Here is an 18,170-nt window from a genome sequence, read left to right as displayed (position 1 = left end):
GGTGCCGTCAGGGACTTCCCTTCTACTTGCTAGTGCTCTCTGTATGGGTTCACGCTCAATTGGTAGTAGTTACCTCGTCCCATTCATACCCGAGCACGCGCGCCATGAAGCCCGACTTGGACTCTTTCTGAGCCGACCGCATCTTGAACACGGCGTGACACGTACGACACACGCGCTGTGGGTCCTTAACCTGCTTGCCGCCATTCGTCATCCGTCCAGGGAACTCCTTCGGGAATCGGTGCATCTCCACCGTGAACGCTGAGCAGTCTGAGCAGCACACGCGTCCGCAGTGACGGCAGTGGTGACGTCGGTTGCCAAACTTGAAATTGGAGCTGCACAGCATACACGAGCGACGCTCCTTCTCGTCAATCCACGTGGGCGGCTGTGTGATCGCGCTAAATAGTTTCTTCAAAAACTTCTTGTTCGCGACCTCAATGACCATTCGCCCCTTGGCGTCTGGCGCGTTCAGTGACGCTCCGTGCTTGATCAGGGCACAACCGATATCAATTAATTCACGCTCTACAGCAACGTGCAGAAGCGTCGATCCATCGGCGAGCTGGATGTTCGGGTCGGCTCCTCTTGAGAGGAAGAGCTTCGTGATGGCAGGGTCAGTCTGGCGAGTCGTCATGATGTGAACCACCAACGGGGACTGGAAGCGGGCATTCACCTTGTCCACCTCAGCTCCGTGTTTGATCAAATAATCCACCAGCCGGTATCCGTTCTTGCGGTCACGAGACACAGCGAAGTGGAGCGCGTTGTTCTCGTTGCGGTCAGTCAACAGAATCAAGTCCTGGATGTCTTCGGACTTGCACAGCTCCATGACGATCTGGTAGTGGCCCTTACGCACAGCCAAGTGCAGCGCAGTCTGGTGGTGCTTCAGCTCACGGAACAACACATCCGCCTTGAAGTGAAGCAGCAGCTTCACCGTCTTGGCATCACCGCGGTCCACAGCATTAATCAGAGCTGTTCGACCGTCGGCGTTGACAATGTTAGGAGTGCAACCAGCCTCCAGAAGCATTCGCGCAATACGTGGGTCCTTGGTCAAGTGCAGAGGCGTGTTACCGTCATCATCCTGCACAAGAACATCGGCTTCCCAGTCCAGAAGGATGCCTACAACCTCGACATTCTGGTAAAGAGAAGCGGTGTGGAGCGGGGTGCGCCCACGACGATTGCGAGCGTTGATGTCGGAGCCGTTTTGAAGTAGCTTGAGCACATCTTGCTCGTTGCAGCAGTTGGCAGCCACGTGCAAGACTGTGTCACCCGGGTCCATCGCAACCTGACGAGAAGTGTTCGGCATCGAGTAGTCCTCATCGCCGTAGTCCTTGGTGAAGCGAAAGCGAGACACAGCGCGACTGCCATGACTTTCTTCGAAGTTTCTGGAGTATCTGGGCAGCTTAATTGACGAACCGCGGTCTCCATCAGACGAGTCATCCGACACTGGATCTGATGATGCAGACTGGGCAGTGAGACGATTCTGCTCCTCGAGCTCCGCAGCCTTGCGCTTTTCGTCTAGGATACGCTGTTCCTCAGCGGCACGCCGTTCCTCCTCGCGTTGTTTCTTCTCAGCGAGTTCCTTTTGACGTTTCATCTCGCGGTGGCGCTCACGTAGTTTGTAGAACCGGCAGCGAGTGTTAAATCCACGAATCACCTTCTGCAACACCACTGCTGATTCCTGCATGTGGGCGTAACGACGACGAGCAATCAGACCGCGAACAGCAGCCTGGATCAGTACGACGAATTCACCATAGCGCTTAGCCAGCTGAGCCTCCACGAACTGAATGGCCGAACGACGAAAGAAGACACGAGTGAGACCAACTTGGATGCCAGCGACTGCACTCGCCTGCTGGTCGTCCGACGTTACACCAGCCAGTTCAGGGTATCGCTCAGCATGAGCCTTGAGCAAAAACTCAACCAGCAAGCTCGCTGCTTCCTTGCGTTCAGTGCTATCAAAAACATCTTCAGCTGCATCTGCAGGGATACGCTGCAAGTACTCGCCGTTGGCGAGTGGACGGTAACGTTTGATGAACTGCTGGTGAGCAATTCGGACGGGGTATCCAGCACGGTTGACACGCACAGCTTCCAGGACACCACCTGCCTTCAATTGGAGACACACACGCTTGGGCACCAACAAGTTGGCTTTGGCCTTGTCGTTGGGCTTCAAGCAGCGCACGTAGTGGCAGTCGGTGACGTTGATGGTTTCCAGCAGCGTCTTCAGTTGGGTACGGAACTGTAGACCCAGACTCACGCGCGCGGCAGTACTGGAAGCTCGACCCTTGGTCTTCTTAGCCGGCGTCTTCTTCTCAGGCGCGACCTGCAAAAGTCCACGCACGAACGGCTTCGACGACCGCTTGATGATCGCAGTGATCTCCGGGTACAGAATGTCCTTGTTCTTCTCGCAGAACCCAAACGTGTCATACGTGACAGCGCCAGCGTAGTGGTGCACGACAAAGAGGTGGTTAGCCATCTCCGTCTTGGTCGCACTAAAGTGCGGGTTCAGCTCGTGCTGACGGTACAGCTTTCGTGCGAAATTCTGGTCGTTACCCTGCGGAACAATACACTCCTCATCAAGAGCAGGGAGGATACCGAACGGCTTGCCCTGAATCAGGTCGATGCACGGACCATTGTCGGGGAAGTTGATGAAACTCCACTGAATCTCCTCCCTCTCGTATGTCTCCTGCTCCATACGCAGCACAGTGCGGTTGAAATGTTGTTGCAGCGTTTCATTCGCAAAGTTAATACACAGCTGCTCGAACGAGTTGTGCTCCAAGTCCTCGAAGCCAAAGATATCTAACAGACCAATGAACGGAACGTCACGGTCCTCGTTCTCCACGATCTCGTTGATACGACTGACAAGCCAGTCGAACAGCTTGCCATACAGGAATCGAGCCAATGCGTCACGCGCGTTCTCAGCGGCATCAGGCAGCAAACCAATCGAGTAATGCTCGTCCTTGGTCTGGATGTTGCGGTTGCAAATCGCCAGCTCTAGACCTTCTTTGTCGACCTCCAGGAAATCCAGTACCACCTTCATCGAATCTTCGCACATGTTGGAGATTTCAGACCCCTCTGTACCCGAAGCGTGGTGGGTCTCATCGAACTCCAAGTTGCCGATATGCAGCAACGCCGAGATCGTCACGAAAATGCTCTCCATGTCATCGTCGTCAAAGCCCATCGTCTGCATGGCGCTCTTCAGGACACCAAACTGCTCGGCATCGTTCACCCCATCCTTACGCTTTACGCAAGTACTCTGGTTCAAGTAGTGGAACTTGGTCGGCGCCTTAAGGTTCCATCGCTTCTTCTCTTCGGCGGTCGCTCCAGCGATGATTTCGTAGAAAATGTGGTAGTTACGCTCCGACTCGGCCTGGTACGCGAGACGCACCTTTTCCAGCAAATACGTCTGGATCGACGCTCCGACGAGACTCCCCTCGGACGAGAACTCCATCTTGATGAACTTACCGAAACGACTACTGTTGTCGTTGCGGATCGTACGCGCGTTGCCGAAAGACTCGAGGATCGGATTGGACGACAAAACCTGCTTCATGACGTTGCTGTCGGCCGAGGTGTTCTTGTGCTGCGAGATGGTGGCCAGGTAGTTCATCACGAACTTGGTGGTTTCCGTCTTACCGGCGCCACTTTCACCACTGACTAGGATCGACTGGTTGGCTGGGCCTCCACTGGAGCTGTGACCGATTGGGTCGACGAGCGAGCGGTAGGCCTTGTCGGCGATACTGAAGACGTGCGGTGGCATGTCCGCTACTTCCTGTCCTAGCGCACGCTTGTCGCCATTGCGGATGTACTTGCGTGTGATCTTATCAGTGTAAATGCCAAGGTTTTGGAAGGGGTTGATAGCTAGCAAGATTTCGCCTGTGAGAGTGTAGATCTCGTTGATCTTGAAGCGCTCGTTCAGCGTGTGGCAAATACCAGGCTCATGTAGGTGTGGGAGTTGAATCAGATCCTCCACGACGTCCTGTCAAGGGACACAATCAGACACCAGTTAGTGCCTATATATCGGGTGACCATCATTCCTGCAGAAAAACGTACCATGTCGCTACTGTTGGCCAGCATCACGCCATCGATCTGCTCCTCCTCAAGCGCCTGCACATCGATCTGCAGCACCTTCTCCGTCCGAGCATTCGGTCCCTCGGTAAGACGCAGAGTCACTTGGCGCTCCTCGCTGTCGTCCCGCGGTTCGCCGAGCTTGACAACCGTGGCGCGATGCCACTCATCCGTCTCCTCGTCGTGAAGCCATACGCCAACGCCCTTCTCCATGACGGCGGCGTCGAAGTAGTTAGGAAGAAGGGTTCTGCTCCTCTGTCCTGTGAGTCTCTAACCCGCTTCCTGGCAGACCGACGCTGGTAGTGAAAGTGCGCGGAATTGAGAGTGCAGCGAATTGACCGACCACAAGCCTCGACCCTGGGCGGTTTTTCCTGTTGTGAGCTGGGTTCTACCCGCGTCTCGGCCTTTGCAAAAGCGACACAAATTAATCGACGAATTAGCATCGTACTGGCGCTTTTGGAATCAATTCTTCAGCAAAGCAGGTTTTGAATCGCACTTAAGGTGGGTGTAGTGATGGTAACATCCAGTTTGTTCTGACCACTACTGGCTCTTTCTAAGGCTTCTATTTCTATGGGTTCCTCGAATTAAGTTGTATCGACTTTGCTCAATTTTCATCGTCTTTTGAAGGGTTTATTTGATTTTTCGCAACCCGAAAAAATATGGCTGCAACTGAGCAGGGCTCGGTGTGTGCGCTGTAGTTGTGTTAAGGTCTATAGGGACCCGTAAATGAACCAGTAGTTAAAGGGTTAAGGAGTTAAACAGGCCAAGTCACTGGGACAACCATACGACAATCAGCAGAAGCGGGCCGGAAGTGGTCCGCCATTTTATTACTTCGGTTCATTATTGTCGCGCGCGTACGGCTGCAGTCTCTGTTCCACAGGCGGAAAATAGGAAAGTGGTTAGAGGCTCGTCTTGGGTTTCATCAGGCAACTTGCCAAAATCGGCTCGCCGTTGATGTTGACGACGGCTTGTGTAGCATCGTCCGGGCGAAGATCGAGGAGAAACCGCGAATGCTGGCCACCCCGGGTGATTTTCTGTCTTCTACTTGCGGTTTATTTCTTTGGCATAGCATCGGTATTGTCTACTATTAATAGAGACAATGTCTAGAGAGAGATTCATTTTTCACGTGCAACTATGGACAGTCTGCAGTGAGAACGTAGTTGCGTTGAATGGCTTGCCAGGCAGACTCAGTCTAGTCAGTGACGTGCCTTCCTTATTCGGTTCGGTCAGGTCAGTACAAGAAGCTCCAATAATTGTAACAATTATTGCAGGAGATGCTCAGTAATAATCGTGACTCATGAAAGTCCTATTAGCCTCGCAAAAAGAAGTTCGATTGGAATCCAATCGAGTTGACGGGAGTGACTGGTCGATCTATTCAAAGACAAATGGCATTCAACTTGGACTCGAGGCCGTCGCTCCTGGGTGAGTGCGTGGTGTACCTCGGTGTTTTTAACTACTTCTTCGCCGTGGACGAATCAACGCCGATCGTCTCGAAGATCGGCACTGAAATTGGCCGTCTACAGCTCCGCATCACTCCATACGTCGCGACAGACCAGATTAATAGTAAGATGGCAAGTTGAAGTGGTATTCTTGAGTGGTGCGTTTGTTTAATGTTGAACATCAATTAACTTTTCTGTGATGTACTTCTTAGAGGACGAGTTCGTGCCATACATGCGTGCAGATGTAGACAATCCCGAGCAGCAGATCCACGAGTTTATGGACCGCTTCGTGCAGTTTCGTGTGCAGCTCAGCGGACTGAGCCAGCTCATACCGCTGCGATTCTCGCACGTGTCAGTGCGATACACCTTCTTTCGTGAGACCAACACGCAGACGCCGCGATTCCGCGTCGACCCGGAAGGTGATTCAGTCTCGCTTAACCTCGAATTTCGGCACAGTGTGAATGTCAGCGATGCTCTGGTCAAGTATGTGACCAGCAGTAACCTCTCCATCGAGGTGTGCGCTCAATCTGTAGGTTTCCGATTGTCTCGGTACTGACATTCTTTAATTGCTGTACATGTATGCACAGATTCTCGGCCACATGAGTGAGTAATTTTTTGCATGGCCAGTTAATCCACCAAAGTGTCTACCAGCAAGTGAATCCTGGCTTCCTCGAAGAATGGCTTCATAAAGCCCGTCTCACCGGATACGGTACATGTAGGATGAATTCGGAAAGTTTTCACCAATTATCATCCAGGATATAAAAAATAATACTTGTAGGTTAGTGCGTGTTATCGTGCTCACTAGGACGACCCAGACAGGCAAACTCGGCCACTCGAGGGTCGGCATAGATTTAAGTGCCCGTCAAACACCTTCTTAGAAAACATGGTACTGCTATTGTAAATTATGTACATGTTCTTCGAAAAACATTTTTTAGCAGGAATCTTCAAGATAAGAATCGTACCTAGCAGGAACGCGACCTTTCGCCATTTACCTGAAGTGCATCCACTTTCGGATACGTTGCGGCAATGGCGACTCGAGATGTGGATGCGCTGTGGCAAGATCTGGCAATGGAGAATGAATACCGGAATGTGGACATTTCTCGGCTCCTGAAGAAGTCAATGGCCATGGGAGGAAACGCTAAGAAGGCCAAAGCTTCCGTCGGTCGACGAGCTACCTGCGCGGCGACGCATCCAAATTCTGCTTCCCATCGCAAAAATCTTAAAGATGAGGAAAGTTTCAGTCTGCCAAAGGTACTTAACCGCCTGGCGGCCGAGCAACGTAGCGTGCGTAAGAAGGCAGCGCTTGCGTTGGAGACGCAGTTTCTGAACGACGGCACCGAGCAGCAGGCGACTGAGACCACAGCGACTGACGCCTTTGCAGAGATGGCCAAACCGTTGTTCAAGCGCTTCAATGACCCGGTGGAAAAGGTGCGGGAGGTCTGCATCCGTCTCAGCACCAAGTGCTTCGCAGTGGAAGAAGATCTGCTTCGTTACTTGCCATATCTGATGCCTGCGATCACGAACCGCATTAACAGCCAATACGGCTACGACGAAGAGAACCAGGTCTTCTCGCGCGACCAATTCCTGCATGACGCGTTCAAACGTGGAAGAGTTTACGTTGCGGACAATCAGGTGACTCGCATTAAACCCGACGAGCCTTCGGAAGAGATCCGTCTGCTACTACTCGGCCTTGTAGACGCAGTCTTACAAAACGCATTCGAGCGTCGAGCGTCGTCTATTCTTCATGCATACATTTTTGATGTCTTGCTGGTTCTAATTAGTGGCATACACGACGACTTTCACGAGATTAACATTGCGAGCTGCCGAATCCTCGCGACCATTAGCAACCACATGGTCTCGGTCATGAAGCACTTCACTGTAGCTACAGTGCGCACCCTCATGCTTCTGCTGCTTCACCGACTGGCACGTGTGCGCGTTGCTGTTGTGGAAACGATCCGTGCACTTGTAACCTGTCCAAACGTCGAAAAGTGCAAAGGCAGTGGCACTGAGGCCATCGTCGACCTCATCGGACATCGCGACGAGAATGTGATCCCTGTGGCGTCCTTCTACACAGCCGAAGTTCGTTTAAACTACTTTGCCAAGCTAGATCAGGACCGAAATCCCATGGTACGTCGCGCTTTCTTCGCCATGATCAGCGACTGGATGCTGAACCTTCCCGACCGCTACGACCACGAGTCCCGATTGCTGCCATATTTGCTCAGTGCAGTCAGCGACGAGGATCTTAATATTTCTGGAGATGCACTGAAAACTCTTGAGATCCTCGGCGGAAGATACGAGCGAGAACATGGTGAAGAGGTGATTGAAATCAAACAATATGGAGTCGACGGGAAGAATCCGACGTACAACTACCGAGCTCCATTGCCCGAGCCGTTTGTCGCTGGTCGACCTTCGCTAGGCACGCGACTGTTTGTACGCGGACGAGCTCGGCGATTCCTGAACCCGATTTTGCGTGAGCTGGCCAATTGGCAAGATTCCACTCGCGCTCATGCAGTGCGCCTTCTAAAATGTGTGCTCGTTTACTGCGAAGAGACGATCACGGTGGACGTGCACTCGTTAGTACATACCCTTCTGCGGACTTGGGGTGGTGATCACGATCTACTCCCGGAACTGAGACAGTGTGCTGAGCTCGCCGGACGTTTTGCGGCGCCAACAACCTACTTGCCTTTGCTGCTTTCGCGCATTCGAGGAGATTCAGACGTAGTTGTCCCAACGGTGGGAGGGGCTGTCTCTCACGCTTCACAGATAGAAGTGGCCTTACAGGTTTTACACTGTTTGCTACGAGGTTCATTGGACAAGATGGTGCTGCCACATGTGCCTGAAATCTTGGATACCATCGCACTGCCGTCGATCCTAGACATTGAGAGTAGTGCAGTGAAAATGGCACTGGGTCAAGTACTCCTGCACATAACGAAGCTGATGGAGCGTAAGTAAACTCTCTGGCCAGGTACTGTCCGTGTGTCTGACGAGCTTTGTTTATTTCGCTTGCGCAGGAAGTGGCAATGATGCTGTGACAGCGTTTTTCTTGGAACGCGGACGCTTAACATCGATGGAGCAGAGCTACTCGCGGATATTCGACATCGCTGTCGTGGTGATGGCGAGCTCTTACTGCTCAGCTGCCGTCGCAGAGTACGTTCCCTGCTAGACAGCTCGATTAGTTCGCCCCAGTCGAGAGTGTTGACATCAAGCTGCCTATGTCACCCAGAGCATCGGACGTCCTCAAACATTTAGCAGCTCTCGAATCGCTCACGAGCATCGATCAGCTGTACGATAAATACAGCTCATCGTTGCTGCTGCGTGCAATTCAGAGTCTCCAGGATATTCTCGCTGTGCAGTGGTCTCCGCATAGTTCAGCTCAGTTGGCGCTTGAACAAATTCTTATGTCGGCACCAGTTGATCTTCTGCTGAAGCAGGGGGCTGACCTGAATAATATCTTTCAAGCCGTTCTGCTGCCTACGCCACCTTCGACAGGTAGCTCTAGTGTTCAAATCGGCAGTCCGAGCACTACTATCGCAAGAGAAGGAAACGCCAAGAAATCGCGCGGCGCTCGGGAGCAAAAGTATGAGCAAGATCTGAAGAGGTTAATGGAGAGAGTGCAGGCGGTGCTTCAAAGGCAAGGAGATCTCTCCGCGTCGTCTGTCGAAGCTTCGTACGTAGAGCAGTGGGTCGATTTTCTGTCCGCGACGGAGGCTACTGCTGCGTGATCTTCGCTTTTTACACAATAAACTCTTCCTCGAAGGCTAATTTTCTCTCTATAACCAGAATTTGAATCTGTCGTGCTCTTAATCGTCGCGAAGCACCACGTCGTCTTCGCTCTCATTATCCGCTCCGCATAAAGCTTCCTCTGCGAGCAGTTATTTGTCCTTTTTGGATTCGTTGGCGTCCTCGTCAATCTTCTCTGGTTGCTTCAGCCAAATGTGACGCACCACGAGACTCCAGAAGAAGCAGGGTACGAACGGCACCAGTACGATGTAAAACCCCTCCAGTTTCGGCGTGTAGAAGTGGAGCACGGACAGCAACACGCACAGCGCCGTGAAGAAGGCGTATATACCCGCGACGAAGTTGTAGTTAATCGTCGGCGACGGCGTGAAAAAGCCCATTATGCCAACCTCGAAATGAATTTCGATGAATGAATTATTATTTAGTACTAATAATTGCTAAATACAATTTGTATTTGAAAAATAACTTCCTTGGTCGCCCTTTTTCATGTATCCGAATTTTAACTGAATCAAAAAGAGGATTATCCGGATAAATGCGGCTGCGTTTCGGAGGATAAGTTTAAGGATGTATCTTTCAGGGGTAATAGTACCCTCCAAAACTTGGTATTAGTATTACTGGTACTACCCGGCTTCTTGGAGGCGGTAATACTTAAACTAGTAGCGATTTTAAGAAGTGGTAGTAATATTAGTAATACTAGTATACTACTCAAAGTACTCATTTGGGCTCGATAGCGTTGCGAGCGTCGTGCTTCAAGCTCACGATCTCCTCTCGATTGTGACGGAAAAGTAGCTGTTTTTCCGCTCGTCTGCTCTCCGTCCGGGTTCAAAGAGGTCCCATTACAATTCCTCCAGTTGAAAACACCCTCTTCTGGAACGCTGACGAGGAGACTTTCCCGAGATGAATGCGCGCAAGCAGCGCAATTGAGGGAAACAGGGACTCTCCTTCTTCACGAAACCACCTCAAAACGTCCACGTGTCTGTACAGACCGAGCAGTGCCCAGCACATTCCGTTGTGCGAATCTGTCGTCATGTCTTTAGACAGGTCTTCTTTCGACATGTCGGGGTTCTGCTGTTGTGCGACCTCTAGCCACTCTGGCTCCAGTTCAAGCCAATCTTTCATGACTGCGTCTGCTCTCGCATTTACTTCAGACTCTTTCATCTCCTCCCTGGTCTTGCGGGCCCGTATCGGAGCTCCAAGTAAAAACTCGCCTTCGTCATCCCAGCCCGTAGATGACGGCGAGGATGATGGTGACGTTGATTCCTGACTGAAACATACTGCTTTGAGGCGAAGCCTGTTGCGACATTGGGATTTTGCCTTGCTTAGACATCTGCGCGAATACTTGCCGGTGCTCATCTCGCAAGAAGTCGTAGCTATCTTTGTAAACCGCCTTCTCTTCCTTGCACGGAATGTTACTGTCAGCTGCCAGTTTCTTTGCGCTCGATTTCGTGCGCGGGTCAAGCAAAACGCACAGCATCGCCTCTTATGTGACTTTGGGGAAGCGTGCCTGCAGTTGAAGCAGTGTCCGTCGCAGGCATGTTTTTCCAGGAGCCGAGAATTGAGCCTGCGTCTTCACATACCGTCGGTGAGTATCTTCGTTTGCTTCCTTCGCGCGGGGTGGTTCTATAGTCTTAGCATCGAACTTATATGATTTGAGCTTTTTTTTAACGAGGCAGCGAAAAACGACCATGTATGGCGAGACCAGATTCTCACTTTGAGCTTCTACCAATGCAGGACGAGCTACAAAACTGGTAACTGCCTCCATCTCAGCTGCAAGCAACCAGTCCATCGAAGAAAGCGCTGTCCACACGCTCGTCGAGTCTTTCGTGGACTGGAAGTAGGCTTCGTAGGCTGAGTAGTTGAGAAGTTGACTGATCGACGAATAACTTTGCAAGTGTAGGCGACACGTACATCCTTGTCTATCATTGGATCGAATTCCGGATAGGACAGAGCTTCCTGGATTTTTCTTTAATGCACCGCGCTGCTTTGAAGACTTGAAATGGTTGTGTAAGTCCCGCAGCGTTTGTATCACAGCTCCGCCTTCATCATAAGCACCTCCTGATGTGACCGTCTTGACTACTTTATCACATGTGTTTGTAGTGTCGTTCCAGGCTGTGGTTGTTTGGATATTGTCTTTAAGACCGATCCCGTATCCAATGCACAGATTCAGTAGATGCATGGTACAGTCCTCCTGCTCCGTGTCAATATGATCAGCAACGTTTTTTTGCGGATGAAGTAGTATCGGATATCGTAAATCGAGTCATGGCACGTATATCTAGATCGTATTTAGACTTCAAACCACTTTGGATGCCTTTGGCCACCGCAGGAGCCTTGTGGCCATCGTTCTTTACAGTTGCCAGCACAGCAATAAACCGAAACCTCCCCAAACTGTCGATAAATGCTAGTGCACCGACGATGCTATCCTTCCCACTGCTCGTCCAAATGTCATGTATCAGGTTTAAAAACTTAAATCGACAGGCTTTCTCGAACTCAGCATTAAAAAAATCACCAACCAGATCGCAAAACAACTGGAACTGGCCGTTGAGTAGTCGGTCATGTCTTTCACGGCTCAAAATCGGGTAGGAGGGATTATCAGTAGCAGAACTTATGACGTCGTGAAAGGGTTTTGAAGCACACACTGTGTACGGAAGATCTTGACTGACTTGGAAATGAGAACGTTCAGCGTCTTCCCATTCGCCCGGAATGACCGCTTTCGAGCCACATTTGTCCCTGTTTTTTCATTAGAAGCAGTAACTTCTGTCGTAGAAGTGATAGATCCACATTCCGCGTCTCCAGTTAGATCTAACACCGCTTGTGACTCTGCTTCAGCGGCCGCGATATCTGCTCTTCACTTATCTGTCGCTGTCTGCTCGGCTAGTATTGCCAACGGGTGGTCTTCGTGCCTAGCCTTGATGTGGTCTTTCGCGTTGCTGGAGCTCTTGGTATTGCGGAGCGCCGCTTCCCAAGAATAGCGGTTTGTTTTGACACGACCTTTAATATCTTGGCAGCACAGTAGGCAAATATTGCGGTACACTCCGACGGATGGTTTCCAGGGGTTCTGCTTCTTGTATGGAAAATCCAACGTGTGAATTAGATCCCAGACTTCATCTGTAGTACCTGCTTTTCTGGAGTGTCGAACCGAAAGTGGAATCCCAAGCTCGTATAATGGACCAGCTAGAGAGCATTCTGGTGGCATCGAGAGGTGGCTATCCGGATTTCATCTTAGCAACCGCTGAAATTGCTGTCGTAGTAGTCTTACGACGCCTGACCGGATGCTCACTAAACGAATCGTCGCCCTTTGAACGTGGGTCTGGCGAAAGGACGAAGTCGGAGTCAGATCCTTCCCTAATGCTAGCTGAATAGGCTTTACAGCCAATCCTGGGGTGTGCAGGACGCTTTCCAATCGTCGATTGAGTGTGGACGGGATTGGGTGGGTGACTTTAACACAAGTCTGACTGCAAAATCTGTAATGTAGTGCTAGTAGAAGTATGAACAATACAATTCAGATGAAATCAAGACCGCTACCTCTCATTCAGCGCCGAGACAGTGCCCTCGAAAACTCCAATACCACACATGTGGTGTGTAGGCTTCCCACACACGCTGCACGGGTCCGTCTTAAGCCCATTGTCTTCTTGGCAGCCTTTTACAGCACAGCCCATGCTCACAAGCAGTCTGACAGTTTGGTTTCAAATGGGAGAATGGCAATCTTCCTGCAACGAGGGACGAGAGCCACTCAGTTCCGGATCCTTTGAAAGTAGTAATCTTCTAGTACTATAGTACCGCCTGGAGTGATTAATACTACTGCTCATAGTGAATACCGTACATAGGGTAATTAATAGTAGTAGTATATAATAGTAGTAGTACTAGTATTACCCAAGATTACTTTTTCACAAGGTAATGTTAGCCCCTGATTCTACTTATGGTGTATCGATTAGCACAGGCTATTATCTTCCAGTGATTAGATAAAAAAAAATTTTCAAGGGGTCCACCCTGTTTCAATTCGAATGAATCCGGTTGAAATTTTGTTTTTTTAGGACCGGGTTGATCCTGATTGAAAACCAAGTGACCTTCGCCTGGGTGATGGTCACTTCATTGGCAGCATACGACATCGTGTCGCAGGTGTAACCCTGCAGCACCAGAGGACCATTGAGCTTCGGAACCACCACTTGTTCGTGATAGACGCCTGGGAACACGAAGAGAGTATGCTCGTCCGTCGTGTTGGGGATGTGTGTCACGCCCTCCGCTACAGTCTTGTAGCTGCCGCTGTACATACCAGAAGCGTCGACAGCGATAGCACCGGGTGGGGGCTGGGTGCGAGCTTGTTCCCCAGTGCACACTCCCGGAGAGTTGGCAAGATGAGCCTGGGCGGGTGATTCAACCGAGGAGCCTGGGCTAACTGAATTTGACTCAGCCCGTTACATTCTCTACTACCGTCTTACCCCGCATATAAGGCATATGTGTTTTAAATAAATACGGGATTCGCTCGACATCTAGCTTAAACCTCAATTTGACCACCTACCTAATTAGAACACATGTGTAAAACACAAGGCTGTACCAGCCAATAAATATTCTTGAGAGCTCCCAACCAGCCACCCTTCTGAACAAACTTGTCGGTGCTGCTGTTACTTGGCTTTAATTCTCTTATTTTATAATTTACACAGCCATGAGTGCTGAGCGACGTAGCTATAGTATCCACGTGAAACTCGCTGTTCTAGCAGACTATCGGATAGGCGAGAAAGGTCACGGCTTTGCTGCTCTTAGCAAGAAGCACAGCGTGGCGGCTTGAACCCACGCCGATCGCGTAGGAGGGTCAAGCCTAAACGACCAAGCCATATTCCAGGACCCACAGACTTACTTCTTCAAAGTCAAACAATTTGTTCGTTGTACAACACATAGGCTTTCTAAACGAATATAACACACAAGCAGCGTTGTATTCATTTACAGCACCTATGCCTTATATGCGGGGTAAGACGGTAGGCCTTTCGACGTTAGGGTATCTAACGTTCGGATAACGAGCGAAGCGAAGGAAAATGTTTCGTAAGCACTCGCTACCACAGCGAAGAGCATAGTGAAGAGTCGCGTGGAGCTGTTGGGTTGATTGGCATGGCCACATAATCTTTTTCTTGGTCTTAGCACGATGGACGCTCCGTTTCGGCTCTCAATGCGCCAAGAACGCGAGGACGGCCAGCCAGAGTCAGCAGCTCACGAATTGAACGTGCCTCGAGTGCTTGAGCATGCAGCTACATCGCGATTGCGTCACGTTCAACCTCAACACCAGCCACTTTTCCTGATCAGAAGACGTTCTGACCACCCCGGCGAGTTAAGCATCCACAAAAGACTTAATTTTGATGTTGACGATGATGAGAATCTTTATAACGTTGGAAATTGTTTTAAGTCTGGCAGAGCTGCACAAGCATGCCAGGCCACTGGGGGAATGAGTATTAAGCACCACTACGTGATGTTGTAGTATGTGAAGCAAGCCGGGTGGCGAAAGAAGCATGCGTGCATGGCCGTAAGTGTAGGAGCACGATGGTATGTGAAAGGGGTATGTGCAGCACATGTGGCATGTCCGTGAATGCGTGAATTGCGTGCGATTCGAGCGGGTTCCGGATTGGGCGTGTTGTGTCTGGGCTAGGTGCTCTTATGGTGTTGTAACAGAGCATTTTTACGAGGGCAGGTGAAGTGACTACGGAAGCTTAGCCGTTGGTGATGGATGGCACAAACGTGTATGAGGTGAACGAGTACAAGGGGCTACGCAGCGAATTACAAGCCGGGTGAGGATACGGATTCCGTGTACATGTATAGTGACGCTGGTTTGCAATTTACACAACGACGGATGCGTATTCAAGGATCGACGAGAAGGACGCATACGCGAAGAGCAGCACGTTGAAGATAGAAGATAGCGTCGTGTGGCAGATGGCAAAGTCATTGGGCTAACGTGAGAGGAGCAGGTCCCGCGGTACAGAGAGAGCAGAACGACTCGGCGCAGCAGTTGCCGTGGCCGGCCAGAGCGGCTGTAAGGGGTCGTTACAGGGTATGTCTAAAGAGATGGTTGGTTGCTGGATGTTCTGGGTGACGTGCGATCCGAAGATCGACAGAGAAGGGAAAAAGGAACGCTCACTTCCGATTTAGCGCGGTGGGTGAGAAGTGCACGGTAGCGCTCTATTCACTGGACGGTGACGAGTGCGGGTGCGGCATGGTGAGCGGTCGTGCAACCATGGACGAACGGGACGCCTGAAGCGTCAAAGAGCGAGCGCGTGAGAACGTGGATGTGAGTGGGGTCGCAGGCGGTTCGGTGTCTCGTGGTAGTAGTGTCGGACGGGGAATCCCGGCACTGCTGCTGAGAAAAGGTCTCGTGTAGGCTCTGTGGACTACCTGATGAGCTACGGGATGTACTGTCGCGGCGGTGACCGATGGGGTTACGGCACAGCTAACGAGCGGACGAGTATGTGGATTAGCAAGTGGGGTCGCCGGCGGTACGGTGTCTGGCGGTAGTGGTGTCGGACGGGGAATCCCGGTACAGATACTGAGAGAAGGCCTCGTACGGGTCCGGTGGACTGCTAGCTGAACTACGGGGGACGTGCGTGACTTAGTTCTGACGGTCGAGAAGTCTTTGTCGCGAGTGACGAAGCATATGATGTTGAGAAGTCTGTGCAGTGAGACGCAGCCTTTGAGAGGGACTGAGCAGTTAGACGCAGCAAATGAGATGATATGAGTTGTTGGGGAGCTACGGACACGTGATGAACCAACATGTACGAGGGATGAGAAGTCTCTGCCCTATCGCGGAGCAACCGGAACAAGAAGTCTTTGTAGTGAAAGTACAGATCAACGATTTGAGTTATGAGTTAAGTAAGCACGTGTTTGGTGGTTAGCGCAAGCTGGACGAGTACGATGTACGGTACGAAGTACAAGTTGGACGGGTACGAGTTCGATGACAAGTACCGGGTGGACGAGTACAAGAAGAAGGCCTTTGAGACGAAGGACAATTTGGACGAAAATAAGTTTTTAAGAACGCGTCAATAAATAGGAACAAGTCCGTTCCGGCTACTTTGCGGTGGCCTAGAAGTGTTCTGTTTTGTAACTAGTCGAACCTTGCCCGTGCCAGAGCAGCACAGCACTGTCAAGCGCTACGACCCGCCGGCAAGCAGGCATCCTGAGACTTGTTACAGTGTAATGGTTAGCACTCTGGACTTGAATCCAGCGATCCGGGTTCGAATCCCGGTAGGAGCTTGATTTTGTGCGGCGTTGCAAGCATAGAATGTAGCGATGGCGCCAGCTGTCGTGTAAGGGCTTTAGGAAAGCGTTTCAAATTTTGTTTGCGGATTGGCGAGTTAGTGCTGGTCTTATGGTGTAATGGCTAGCACTCTGGACTCTGAATCCAGCGATCCGGGTTCAAATCCCGGTAGGACCTCGTTTTGCACCGCTTCTACCGGCCCTACAACGCCCCAGTTGTTGCTGCGTTGCGCACCTGCCACACGCTACAGCCGCGTCACGTTGTGTTGCCGTGGTGTGTTATATCGTGTCCCGGCGATCCGCTGCCGATTTAAGTGGTAGCTGCTGCTCTGGCAGAGCTCACCAAGCCTAACTGCCGACTTCGCTGACTGCAGTACCAATTCTCCAAGACAGCCAGAGAGTTCATCGCAGCCTTCCGCGAGAACAATAGATCCCGTGGGTATCCATAACACGAAGAAATGCGACGTCAAAGCGAGTAGCAACCGGATGGCTCGAGGCGGGGATTGAAGCAAGCCTGGTGGCGAAAGAAGCATGCGAGCATGGCCGTATGTGTAGGAGCACGATGATATGTGAAAGGGGTATGTGCAGCACATGTGGCATGTCCGTGAATACGTGAATTGGGTGCGATTCGAGCGGGTTGCGGATTTGGCGTGGTGTGTCTGGGCTAGGTGCTCTTATGGTGTAATGGTTAGCACTCTGGACTTTGAATCCAGCGATCCGGGTTCAAATCCCGGCAGGAGCTTGATTTTGTGCGGCGTTGCAAGCATAGTATGTAGCGATGGCGCCAGCTGTCGTGTGGGGCTTTAGGAAAGCGTTTGAAATTTTGTTTGCGGATTGGTGAGTTAGTGCTGGTCTTATGGTGTAATGGTTAGCACTCTGGACTCTGAATCCAGCGATCCGGGTTCAAATCCCGGTGGGACCTCGTTTTGCACCGCTTCTACCGGCCCTACAACGCCCCAGTTGTTGCTGCGTTGCGCACCTGCCACACGCTAAAGCCGCGTCACGTTGTGTTGCCGTGGTGTGTTATATCGTGTCCCGGCGATCCGCTGCCGATTTAAGTGGTAGCTGCTGCTCTGGCAGAGCTCACCAAGCCTAACTGCCGACTTCGCTGACTGCACTACCAATTCTCCAAGACAGCCAGAGGGCTCATCGCAGCCTTCCGCGAGAACAATTGATCCCGTGGGTATCCAGAACACGAAGAAATGCGACGTCAAAGCGAGTAGCAACCGGATGGCTCGAGGCGGGGATTGAAGCAAGCCTGGTGGCGAAAGAAGCATGCGAGCATGGCCGTAGGTGTAGGAGCACGACGATATGTGAAAGGGGTATGTGCAGCACATGTGGCATGTCCGTGAATACGTGAATTGCGTGCGATTCGAGCGGGTTGCGGATTGGGCGTGTTGTGTCTGAGCTAGGTGCTCTTATGGTGTAATGGTTAGCACTCTGGACTTTGAATCCAGCGATCCGGGTTCAAATCCCGGTAGGACCTTGGTTACTTGCGGATTTGCGGCCCTAAAGTGAAACAATGGCTTCCTACTATCGTGTTGTGGAAAGGGAAATGAAGGAGACACAGACTGTGGCCCGGGAGGGGTCAAGTTCGTCTTATAGGGGCCCAAGGCGGAAAAGGTGACCCCGAGAGCGGGGAGATGTTCGGCATTCTTACCGAGAACCTTTGGGGACTGCGTTTTCCTCTGGGACTCAACCCAAGAGTAA

The 18,170-nt window shown here is 51.3% G+C and overlaps 5 protein-coding genes and 1 pseudogene across 6 annotated transcripts; 3 read left to right on the top strand and 3 right to left on the bottom strand.

The window, feature by feature from the left end:
- Positions 1-23: 23 nt before the first annotated feature.
- Positions 24-4,266, bottom strand: PITG_00045 (myosin-like protein; the record flags this gene model as incomplete). Its single annotated transcript, XM_002908634.1, has 2 exons — positions 24-3,964; positions 4,039-4,266. The coding sequence occupies 2 exons, from the start codon at positions 4,264-4,266 to the stop codon at positions 56-58; spliced, it is 4,137 nt and encodes a 1,378-aa protein (XP_002908680.1).
- Positions 4,267-5,438: 1,172 nt separating this feature from the next.
- PITG_00044 (uncharacterized protein) lies at positions 5,439-6,048 on the top strand (the record flags this gene model as incomplete). The annotated part of the gene is made up of 2 exons (XM_002908633.1): positions 5,439-5,594; positions 5,707-6,048. The coding sequence occupies 2 exons, from the start codon at positions 5,439-5,441 to the stop codon at positions 6,046-6,048; spliced, it is 498 nt and encodes a 165-aa protein (XP_002908679.1).
- Positions 6,049-6,518: 470 nt separating this feature from the next.
- On the top strand, positions 6,519-8,655 carry PITG_00043 (uncharacterized protein; the record flags this gene model as incomplete). The annotated part of the gene is made up of 3 exons (XM_002908632.1): positions 6,519-6,650; positions 6,723-8,436; positions 8,504-8,655. 3 exons carry the CDS (start codon positions 6,519-6,521, stop codon positions 8,653-8,655), a joined length of 1,998 nt encoding a protein of 665 aa, XP_002908678.1.
- Positions 8,656-9,248: 593 nt separating this feature from the next.
- On the bottom strand, positions 9,249-9,610 carry PITG_00042 (uncharacterized protein; the record flags this gene model as incomplete). The annotated part of the gene is made up of 1 exon (XM_002908631.1): positions 9,249-9,610. The coding sequence occupies one exon, from the start codon at positions 9,608-9,610 to the stop codon at positions 9,365-9,367; it is 246 nt and encodes an 81-aa protein (XP_002908677.1).
- Positions 9,611-12,992: 3,382 nt separating this feature from the next.
- On the bottom strand, positions 12,993-13,717 carry PITG_00041 (carbohydrate esterase, putative; the record flags this gene model as incomplete). Its single annotated transcript, XM_002908630.1, has 3 exons — positions 12,993-12,998; positions 13,295-13,623; positions 13,702-13,717. 3 exons carry the CDS (start codon positions 13,715-13,717, stop codon positions 12,993-12,995), a joined length of 351 nt encoding a protein of 116 aa, XP_002908676.1.
- Positions 13,718-16,386: 2,669 nt separating this feature from the next.
- PITG_25239 lies at positions 16,387-16,457 on the top strand (annotated as a pseudogene). The gene has a single exon. The product of its transcript is annotated as a tRNA-OTHER (tRNA).
- Positions 16,458-18,170: the final 1,713 nt, after the last annotated feature.

This window comes from Phytophthora infestans, genomic scaffold, assembly GCF_000142945.1.
Source record: "Phytophthora infestans T30-4 supercont1.1 genomic scaffold, whole genome shotgun sequence".
In the NCBI taxonomy this organism is placed as follows: domain Eukaryota; phylum Oomycota; class Peronosporomycetes; order Peronosporales; family Peronosporaceae; genus Phytophthora; species Phytophthora infestans.
This window is presented reverse-complemented; position numbering and strand designations above follow the sequence as displayed.